This window comes from Apodemus sylvaticus, chromosome 1, assembly GCF_947179515.1.
Source record: "Apodemus sylvaticus chromosome 1, mApoSyl1.1, whole genome shotgun sequence".
Taxonomy (NCBI): domain Eukaryota; kingdom Metazoa; phylum Chordata; class Mammalia; order Rodentia; family Muridae; genus Apodemus; species Apodemus sylvaticus.
Window position 1 is genome coordinate 51,638,851 of NC_067472.1, and position 11,549 is coordinate 51,650,399.

The 11,549-nt window shown below is 38.2% G+C and overlaps 1 protein-coding gene across 1 annotated transcript; it reads left to right on the forward strand.

Annotated features, from left to right (window-relative positions):
* The first annotated feature begins 2,178 nt into the window (after positions 1–2,178).
* Positions 2,179–9,918, forward strand: Ms4a2 (membrane spanning 4-domains A2). The gene is made up of 7 exons (XM_052189554.1): positions 2,179–2,317; positions 2,712–2,835; positions 3,347–3,481; positions 5,670–5,726; positions 6,326–6,481; positions 6,813–6,911; positions 7,756–9,918. Exons 1-7 carry the CDS (start codon positions 2,256–2,258, stop codon positions 7,852–7,854), a joined length of 732 nt encoding a protein of 243 aa, XP_052045514.1. The 5' UTR covers positions 2,179–2,255; the 3' UTR covers positions 7,855–9,918.
* Positions 9,919–11,549: the final 1,631 nt, after the last annotated feature.

Genomic DNA, 11,549 nt, shown 5'->3' on the forward strand with positions numbered 1-11,549 from the left:
AAATTTTTTTTGAGTCTGGGGTATACCCCTAAACTAAGAACCTATTTGTAATTGATAGCTGCTAAAAGGTTTTTGGGTTATTTTTTAGTTTTGTTTTGTTTTGAGAGGGAGCACATGAAGTTCAGTGGGTTGAGAACTGAGGAGGATCTGTGAGGACTTGTGGGAGGAGAAAGAGCATGACGAAAATATATTCTATGAAAATTAAGAAAACGTAAAAATACAGTGAAAAAATTCTCAGATATAATGAACTAAGCAAGGAAACTTGGTATCAGAGAGAAAGCCAGAGTAAAATACATGTTAAAAGTCTGTGTGTGCTGGAGGAGAACTGCTGCGTGTTGGGGAAGAAATGCGAGCTCTGTTATCTCTTCCGTCCAGGCAGATGCATGGTTAACAATTATCTTGGTAATGGGACCCGGCCCCAGAGGAAGTCATTTGATCATCTGCTCTGGTACTCACCGACTTGGAAAGCTGGAACTACTTGCCTGTGGGAACTCGGCTACGAGTACAGAATGTGCTAGGCATCTCAGGAAAGGGGGAAGATGAAGCTGTTGATGAACACTGAGGCGTGAAATGACTGGGAGGTCATGAGTCACCTTTCAGCACCCTGTCAGCATCTTGTAAAGTGCTGTTGGAAATTTCCACAGATCAGCATGTGTCCAAAACAGAAAGATACCCCCAGTCTGTTAACTGTCCAAATCTTAAGTAGGATTGCTGATTATTTTGTTGTTGTTGAACATAAGCTTTTATATACCATTAGGAAACACCCTTACATTGATTCAAGACTTTCCCCTGCCTACATATGTGGTTTTGTGAAGGTTGGGTAGGGTAATGGAATTTCTAAGTCAATCATTTTAAGGCTAGGCTCAAATGTGACCTTCCGTGATAATTCCTTCTCTGATCTCTGTGCAAGCTCTATCAGTCAGTGTTGTAGCCCTCTTTACATTCCAACAGTCTCTGGCCTCTGACCTTCTTGGTAATCATTTTTCTTTGTTCACATCTGCAAGGTTGTGGGCTAGATAAGTCTGGGATCATGGCCTTCAATGGTATCTGCTCCATTTTATGATCAAATGCTAGCCAGAAGCATTAAGTCCTTTCTGTATAAATGAATAAGATATGGGGCTTATTTGTTAATTCATACAGTGTATTTGTTACATGCACTGATTCCCAAAGACACAATGGAAAGAAGGTAGCTGGAACAGCAGTATTTTGTGATGAAAAGTTTGCCAGTATGTGAATTAGAAACCTCTATTCATATATATGCTTTAATTTCTTTTGAGACATTTTATTACATCCCAGGAAAATAACAGGTGATTTAGGGTGCTATGGGTAGTATCTTGCAATTATGAAAAACCATTCATAGAACTAAACTGAAATATAAGCAAGGCAGATCTGTGACTTCTCTCTTGTTCATTGTGTTTGAGGGTAGTTAGTTGTGATATAGTTGAGGGAACACTTTGTCTGGGCAGACATGTTGCTCAGTTTCCACTATTCAGCCTTGCTTACACCATTTCTATTTATGACATTCACATTCCTCCATATTTCCATTGTCTTGTTCTTATCATTATAAGAGTGCAACATTTGCCACAGAAATGTTCAGATGGAGTATATTTCATAATTCAGATAGTACATTGAATAATTCCAGTGGCATGGTTTACAGCAGTTAGAACGCTGATGGTCCTTTTTTCAAGATCATCTGATGCAGAAAGTAAATAGTATCCAGAAGACAGAAAGAGAGAATGAGAAAGGGGTTAGGAGAGGTGGATGAGAGGGAGAGAGATTGCAAGAGGGAGGGGAGGGGGAACAGGGAGGGTGTAAAGTTAGAGATACACATAGCTCAGGTTGGATCCCACACATGAAGTCAAATGAGAGCTCGTGACATAGATACAGTAGATGAAGCTGCCAAAGAACACCATTGCCTTTTCTTCTGCTCTCTTTTATCTTTCAGTGCCTAGATGCCTCAGTGTTAGTTTCCATAAATCCCACATCTCTGGCATAATTATGCTCTGAAGTGCTCATGTTTCTGTCTTCATCTTGCTCTCTATCCAGTAGACATCTCAGTTTTGCATTACTTTTCATTAAAGCAAAAGAAAAGAACCACTGATAGCAATCAGCCCGGAGACTTATCTGACAAGTAGGTTCCGCATGAAGATAATCATTGGTATTCAGAGTCAACCCATCTTAACTGCCCATCCAGAGCACACCACATTTCTGTGTAACATTATCTTTCATTCCTGCAGAGCCCGATTAGTGAAAAAATGGACACAGATAATAGCAGCAGAACAGCTCTTGCTCTCCCAAACCCACAAGAATCCTCCAGGTAAGCAAAGACTATTTTTTTTTTCATTGAAGTTATTTATCAAGACAGGAAAATTCACAGTGCTGGGCAGGCAGAAACATGTCTATGCTAAAATCTCTTCCAGGCTGGCATATTAGAGATTTTTAGGAAGGAACTTATGGAAACCCAGGATGAACAAGAGCATGAAGCATGTGTTTGTTCTATTATGGTCTATGTAAACACTTGGATAATAGAAAGTGCTGGTGGCTGGTTGCTTCGACTCTCTGAGCCTTTTTCTCAGGCACTACACCAAAGAGTTCAACTGCAGGATTCTCTCGAGGAACAGCCAACACACAATGCTCCAGTTTCTGACAATTGAGAGCATCACACAGGGAGTTAGAAGATTTTTGTATGATTAAATTTTTGTAAATTTCAGTGTACCTGACATTGAACTCTTGGAAGCATCTCCTCCTGCAAAAGCTCTACCACAGAAGCCACCCTCACCCCCACCACAGCAGACATGGCAGACAATCTTGAAGAAAGAGTTGGAGTTCCTGGGAGTGAGTGCATAGTCTTTATTTTCAACTCAAAATGTAGACTGCCTCTAGGACAGAGTATTTAGTTATATTAATATTTTCTCTCTTGGGCTGATAGGGTCCTATAGCATTCTTGATAGGCAAGGAATTGATGGTATTATTTGCATACTCTGGGAAGAGAAAACCATTTTCTTATAAAGACTTTAAGTTACTAGGTCGTGAATGGACAACAGGAGTAAAGGATATAAAATGTCTGTTGTTAATTAGATAAAAAGACCGATTATGCATGTCTATCATAAGTAGGCAAATAAAGATGTGTGTGACATATATTGATAAAGTATGCATTAGATTCTCGGTACCTAGTCATGGTTCAGAAAATATAGTGAATAGAAGACTGAAAATCTCCCAACTAGATCAATCCAAGGAAAGCCTATGAGACTAAGTAGATTTTGCATACCACAATCTTACTTACAAAGAAATTGGTAAAACCTTGAGAAAATATATCCTAACTTTATAAAACTCATGTTTTCCACAGGTAACACAAATTCTGGTTGGTTTAATATGCCTTTGTTTTGGAACAATCGTCTGCTCCGTACTCCACATTTCAGATTTTGATGACGAAGTGCTTTTATTATATAAAGCAGGCTATCCATTCTGGGGTGCAGTGCTGGTGAGAACATATCTGCAATTGTTTCTGAAATAATGCTAACCAGAGATTTTCTTTTAACCAAGGCTAATTAATTTTCTTTTAATCAAATGCTTATCTCTAGCATTTCAATAATATCTACAGTTTTTCATTTATACCCACATAGCATTTCTCAATGTAGTTTCCAAGGCACTCTTCACATATACTTAATAACAAGAGCAAAAGATTCCTGTGACAGTTAACTGTGGTTTAAACCATTAACATACTTTTATTGACCGAAAAACTTGAGACTGTATAAAACTGTAAATGAATAAATACATAAATATTTAAGAAGTTAAATGATTTGCCTAAAACTTATATTCAAGAAAATACCCTTAACACTACCTATAAATAAAATTACCTGGTAAGTACATATATTTTATCCATTAATAAAAAGCAAGACTGGAGAGAGGCCTTAGTAATTAGGGATGCTTGCTGCTCTTCTGTAGGACCTGAGTTCAGTTCTCTGTACCAAGTCGTGTGCTTATGACTGCCAGTAACTCTAGCTCAAGGGAATAAGAACATTATTCTGGCCTTCTTGGGCACTCATACAGATTAGCATATACATACACAGATATATTCACACACTTGCAATAATTTTTTAAAAAATTATAAAAAAATACAATAGTATAAAAATGATCTTTAAAAAGGGAGGGGAAAGATATATTGTTCAGATGAGAACAAGGTTAACAACATTGGATGAACACAATTCCTTTTAAACATTCTACTGTCTAGAAAGCAAGTGACTGAATAAGATTACAAGGTCATATAGTTTTATATATGTGTAGTACACATATAACAAATAGCATATTCTGTGTATAGAAGGTTTAGGACTTGAGAAAATTTGACTCATATATATGTATATACATATATATGAAATATTAGCTTATATCTCGCCCTCAATACAACAAACATGTCCATGATTTTATGAGTTATAGTCACTTCCCTACAACTGAAAATTAGTTTTCAATTTTTACAGCATTGTAGAAATAGAATTGTATGCTACAATTATATGCCTACTTTTCTTCATTTCATATTATCATTGTATATTATCTTTTTATCAATAGTTCAGTTATAAAGATGCAAATATAAGGAAACTATTGCATTGGTTTGATATGCTGCTAAGTATATAGTTCTTACATCTCTTGGTCATATCGTCAAGAATCTATCTTCTTGACCACCTACCACATTTTTCTTGAACTTCCTATTTTTCAAGCATTTCATTTTTAAAAGTCATTTATTCTCTGTGTGTTTCTGTCTCTGTGTCTCTGTATCTCTGTCTCTGTCTCTCTCTTTCTGTGTGTGTGTGTGTATGTGTGTGTGTGTGTGTGTGTGTGTGTCAGTGCCATAGTGCTCATGTGAAGGTCAGCGGTCATAGAACAACTGTAGGATGTCAGATGTTTCTTGCTACATTGTGAGATCAAGGAATTGAATGCAGGTTCTGTTACAAGCACTTCTACCTGCTGGGGCATCTCATAAACTCAAATGCCTGTCTCTTAAAATTGCCCTGGAACATACAAATCTCAATTTCTTAGAGGGTTGTCTGACTTTGAGGTCTCAATTTTTTACTTTTTACTAAATGTTTTCAAATGTACATTTTCATAGTTAACTATATGACCATGTGCTGCATATCAGACTCCATAGCTATACAAGGCTGGCCTGAAGGAACTGACAGTATAAGACAGGACACATGAACCAAGCATTACAATAAATAAGACCACTATTACAGTTGTACAGCAAATCTCACTAATCCTTGATACCTACCTAGTAGGTGTCAAAGTCAACCTCATAGAGGAGCCAGGTGAAAAATGAGTAGCCCCAGGCCATGTAAGGCCTAATGAGTAGGAAGGAGCCTGTGTGCTTCTTTTTCCCTTTCTCTCCATGTAGCCCTGGCTTTCCTGGTCCTTACAGCCTTCCTGCCTCAGACTCCTGAGAGCTGGGATTGCAGGCGTATGCCACCACACAGCTCTACATTTTAATCAAGACATTCACGTGGTTTATGTAAGGAATTGGCTCTGAGAAGCATTTTATAGGAGATAATAAATATTGGTCTCATTGGAGATTTTGGTGGATAGCCTTCTAGAACACCTAAAATTCGTTTTTATATTTTGAAGTAGGGGAAGTACAGCAGAGAGCAGAGATTCACTTTGCTCTCCCGTTTCCTTTTGAACAGTTTGTTTTGTCTGGATTTTTGTCAGTTATGTCCGAAAGGAAAAACACACTGTATCTGGTGAGTTGCACCCATGTTATTCATTCTTCCAAGGTAAGAAAAGAGGAATTTTAGGGGTGTTAAGAGAGACACACCAGTGTCAACTTTGTGATAGAGGGTGTAGGTGTGTGGTTTTTTTCCCCACCCCTTTGTTCTGGGAAGCATTTTGTGGATAAATTGGATAAAATTATTAGAGACATAAATTGTGTCTCTTAATAAACAGTGAAGTTTGATTACTTTGGCATCACTTAAAGGAATTGTCCTTGTGTGTATTTATAGTCTTATGGTTAGTTATGTCAACCATAGATGACTTGAGGATAGACCACGCATGCGTGTGCCTGTTTTTTTTTTTTTTTCTTATCCTGGGGATTGAACCTCTGACCTTCCATAATGCCTCACTCTGTGTTCACCACTGAGTACATCCCCAGCCCTCATGCTTTTCTTGAATGCATCTCGGAGGGAAACAGATGCTTACCAGGTGATGAGTACATTTGAAAGAGTTCCCTATTGAACTGGGGTTTTGAACCAGTTGTGAGCTAGCATGCAGGACCAGCTCTGTTGATCAGCTGCTGCCACACCCAGCCATCATATGGCCATAGATGAATGTTCTATACCATCAGGTGAGAGGCAGCCTGGGAGCAAACATCGTCAGCAGCATCGCTGCAGGGATGGGGATCGCCGTATTGATCCTCAATCTGAGCAATAGCTCCGCTTATATGAGCCATTGCAAGGATATAACCGAAGACGACGGCTGCTTCGTGGCTTCTTTCATCACAGTATGTATTTCTTATGAAAATACTAACTCTTTGGGTCCTGTCCTAAGTGTGAAAACCCTTCCTTTTCCAGAGACATAGTCTTCCCTTTGGAATCTCCATCTCTAAAATAGAGTTCTGTACTAAGGAGGTGATGGTCTTACTCCTACTCCTGGCCACATTCCTTAAGTTTGAAGTCGTCACTTCTAGTCAGTCACCTCCTGCTTTCCTATTTATGTGTCAGTTTATTATGTCTGCTCCTGAGCTCCTGAGAAAGGGGGTGCTTCTCTAAGGGAAGGGCTTAGGGGTATAACCATCTGTGACTTTTGCCTTTTGGTTGGTTGGTGTTTGACAGGAACTGGTACTGATGATGCTGTTTCTCACCATCCTGGCCTTTTTCAGTGCTGTGCTGCTCACTGTCTATAGGATTGAACAAGAATTCAAAAGTAATAAGGTCAGTAGGAAATCTTGATTAGCATGCTGAAGAGATCGTGCTTTATTCTTTTAAAACATGCCCCAAATTTTTTGAAATTATTTCCTGGAAAACTATTTCTCAAAAGCTAGCTTCTGTATCTCATATTGAAGATCTTATGTTATACACTTAAATGGCATGAGATCACAGCCCAGTCCCATGAGGTTAGGCAAATAGAACTGTTATCATTGTAGAAACTGTGGGTGCTTTGGAGCAGTTGCATGTGAGAAGTGAGTTATCAGCAGTGTGTGATGGAAACATTCAGCTGCTGGGCTTTTCTTTTATGTCCCCAAAGAGCTTGTTATATTTGTTTCTGCTCTTTACCTTTCCTTTTTTCTAAATATATTTTTTTCTTTCCCCCGTTTACCACTCTCAATAAGCCTTGGGTTTGGTTTTCCTCTTGGTCCATGGTGACAACTACATTTTTCATCTGCTGCACAAACTCATTATATCCTTGGTGAGAATTTTCAGTTCTCAGCCACTGTTGCTAACTCAAATCTGACAAATGGAACCTACAGCCCACTCTGTTTCCACTTTTAGACATGGCCCAGTTATTACACTTCTTAGTGACCACTGTCCTCACTCAGAAGAGAAATCAACATTTCAGATATAGAGTAACTTCAGTAACTTGTCACTTACATGGTTTCTTTTAGCCCCCATTGGTCAGCCCACCTGATCTAGTTTTTGAACATTAAGGGTTCAGACATTTGAAGGTCATGAGAGGCAAGGTGAAATTCAAAAAGATAGAAGAGTTACATCCATGACAAGCCTTCTAGAAATGTAAAGATCTGGGTAATTGATATGGGATGGTTTTTCTCTTTATCAGGTCCCAGATGATCGTCTTTATGAAGAATTAAATGTGTATTCACCAATTTACAGTGAGTTGGAAGACAAAGGGGAAATGTCTTCTCCAGTTGATTCATAAGAATCAGGAGACCACCAGGAGAGTCTGATTCACCATATAATATTAAAAGTTGATCTTTTGCAACATTATGGCAAAATTTCTGCTTGCTCCACATTCTGTCAGTTTTTCAACTGGATTGTTCTGCAGATGCCACTGTTTTAATTATGCTGTTTCTGTTCTTCTAAATATCTCCCTTTTTTTGTGGATATCATTCACTCCAATTTTCTTGTTTTGAAAGTCATCAAGGAATAAGTTGGCTTTATTGTACATCTATTTTCATGAACAAAAGGAAGATAAGGAGGAATTACACTGAGGATTTAACTAAATTTAGATAATCAAGGAATATTTGACTCTCAGTTAATTTTAGAATTCTCAACAGCTATAGTTGTACATGATATATACCCACCACCATATCAAGCCTTCTGTATATATTTTAACACAATATATACTTTTCTATTTAGGTATATTTTTCACCTTCAATATTAATGGGATTTTTAGAAACATAAAGCTTTATGAAAAGACACATTTCATCTGATTCATGAGTACATTCACCTGCACAATTGTTGCTTGGTGGTGTTTTCCAATTGGTGAGTAGTAGGTAATAGAGATCATTATTAAATCATTCAGTCAGATAGATGGGGAGGTAAAATCAGGGACACTGTGTGTGTACATCCTTTAGTAAGACATGTGGGACAAATGAAGAATAAACTGATGAAGACTTGAGCTGTAAGGTAGTCGATGGGAATGACAAGAAATGACCGTGGATAACACCTGTAGGTAAATATCTACCAAAAGTTGGTAGAGATTGCCATGTATGCCTAGAATCTCAGCACAAGGCAAACTTCTGTTACATAGTGAGTTAGAGGCCAGCCTGGGCTACACGAGATCCTACATCAAAGGACCTAAAGAGAAATTGGTTTAAACTGTTAACACCTTAAAGGATAGTTAAACAAACAGCACAGTTTGGCATATTTAGTGCTTAAGTCTTTAATAAATGTGAATGAATAACATTGTGAGGGAGGGAATTGGTCATGCAAAAATCTGGATGGTGAAAGAGTAGGAGAAACAGATGAAATGTTGAAACTTAGTTTTAGACTTTTGTTCAGAGATGATTATAAGAGAGATCATCATTAAATGGAGAAGGTCAAGACACCAGGAGAATAATTTTGAGATAGCATTAAGGTAGTTAAACTCCACATGCCTATACTTAGAAGGGGAAAGTAAGGATCAAAATCAGAAAGCCTAACAATTAGTCAGAAAAACTTTATATTATATTTGGCAGCAGATGCCTATAGTGGAGAAAGTTAAACAAAGAGAAAATAATTAACCAATAGAGACTGTACATGTTGGCATGGGAAAGAGAAGAGAAAATAGCAATTCCGAATGAATGCTATCCCTGAAGAGGTATTTCCCAGACGGTGTGGGCAGAGGACCAGAACATTTGCAAAGGTGCCTAGCGAGCAGACGGTGAATAGAAGGTAGTACAGGAAAAAAAAACAGCTGAGAAAAATGTATTTTGTTGCTGCTACTTAGATTTTTTAAAAAGAAACAAAAAGAGACATTGAAAAATCTGTTTGCTGGAATCAGTTAGTGTGTTCTCTGTGTGTGTCCAAGGACAGGTAACTTTTCTAAATCTCCATGTAAGGTTCACCTCATCTATATACACCTCTGCACACAGCCAGACTCTTCATTCACAGTTACTCTACTACAGTAGTAAACTGTGCTTGTGATCTCCTTATGTGTCTTCAGATAGTGTTTATACAATAAATTGGAATTATTTAACTTGATATTTGTATTAGCAAATAAAGGTGAAAGAATATGAGGGAAGTCTTGAGGAAGAAGATCAATGGTGGACATAATCATATTTCATTGCACACATTTGTAAAGTTATTAGGAATAAAGAAAACTCATTTTAAAAAGAGCCATGCACATTAAAACAATTAATTAAATGGTACCAAGGACAAAGAACAGTTTCTGGAGTCTTCTTCCTCAACTCTTTTCCCAGTAGAATTGTATGTAAATAACTCTGAAGGTTGAAAACTGGACATTGTACCACCTATTGCAATCTTTTGTTAATAAATTGGATAAGCAGAATGTGATCATGTTATTAGCATGGATCATGTATTAACGTGATATTGATGCTAATTCAGTTGCTTTATGATCTGGAGAAAGTGGCTTCTTTTGATGAACCTGTATCATTCAAGGTTCATTCAAGAGGTATAACCAACAAGAGTATATGATTAACAGATAGATAGTTGTAAGAAATGAAATATAAATGGACAGTTCTCCAAGCCAGAGGTACACGAGATAGATGTAAATTTATCAGACCTTAAATAGGCAGGAGATACTGACCCCTGTCTTTTCCAGCAGCTAGTGCCTGTTTGCCTGGGTACTTTTAGTTTCAAACATTACAATTTGCTTCATGACGGAGCCCATGAATAAAGAAGGAAGATGGACTTTTGAGATCCAGCATGTGTAAGATTCTGAGTTTGCAGAGGGCAGAACTTAAACCAGAGCCAGGTGGTGGTAGTGGTGGTGGGGAGCTAAACAAATAATCTGGCGTGTTTGAGTAAGAGCAATATCAGATACTGGGAGCACTGCTTTCCACTCGTGCACCCAGCCAATGGTGAAGACAGACAGAAGAGGATTCTGTTTAGGACAATAAAAGCCATGTGTCAGCTACACCGACCTTTCTCTGGGTTGGTGATTCATTCAGTAGAAGCAAATAACAAAACTGCCAGACTTTTGTTGCTTGAAGTGAACTTTTTTCTTTTTTTTTATTCGATATATTTTTTATTTACATTTCAAATGATTTCCCCTTTTCTAGACCCCCACTCCCCGAAAGTCCCATCAGCCCCCTTCCCTCCCCCTGTTTTCCCACCCAACCCTTCCCACTTCCCTGTTCTGGTTTTTCCCTATACTGCTTCACTGAGTCTTTCCAGAACAAGGGGCCACTCCTCTGTTCTTCTTGTACCTTATTTGATGTGTGGATTATGTTTTTGGTATTCCAGTTTTCTAGGTTAATATCCACTTATTAGTGAATGCATACCATGATTGATCTTTTGAGTCTGGGTTACCTCACTTAATATGATGTTCTCCAGCTCCATCCATTTGCCTAAGAATTTCATGAATTCATTGTTTCTAATGACTGAATAGTACTCCATTGTGTAGATATACCACATTTTTTGTATCCACTCTTCTGTTGAGGGATACCTGGGTTCTTTCCAGCTTCTGGCAATTATAAATAGGTCTGCTATGAACATAGTAGAACATGTATCCTTATTACATGCTGGGGAATCTTCTGGGTATATGCCCAGGAGTGGTATAGCAGGATCTTCTGGAAGTGAGGTGCCCAGTTTTCGGAGGAACCGCCAGACTGATTTCCAGAGTGGTTGTACCAATTTGCAACCCCACCAGCAGTGGAGGAGTGTTCCTCTTTCTCCACATCCTTGCCAACATCTGCTGTCTCCTGAATTTTTAATCTTAGCCATTCTGACTGGTGTAAGGTAAAATCTCAGGGTTGGTTTGATTTGCATTTCCTTAATGACTAATTAGAGTTGGGGTCTTGTTTCTCACAATAGAGAGAGATATACAGAAGAGAATCAACTAGGGATACCAAGTCAAATGGTTTCAGAGGCTATGTGGTTACATTACAAGGTGTCTGCAAGGTGGAGATCCTGGAACATCAGTAGTGTGGTTAAGTCCAAATTCCAAGT

Bases quoted from the DNA above. Each gene is read 5' to 3' on its own strand.
- Ms4a2 (XM_052189554.1), top strand. From the start codon at position 2,256: ATGGACACAGATAATAGCAGCAGAACAGCTCTTGCTCTCCCAAACCCA. The intron at 2,318-2,711 runs GTAAGCAAAGAC...TGTAAATTTCAG, and splicing joins AACCCACAAGAATCCTCCAG to TGTACCTGACATTGAACTCT. The intron at 6,482-6,812 runs GTATGTATTTCT...GGTGTTTGACAG, and splicing joins TCGTGGCTTCTTTCATCACA to GAACTGGTACTGATGATGCT.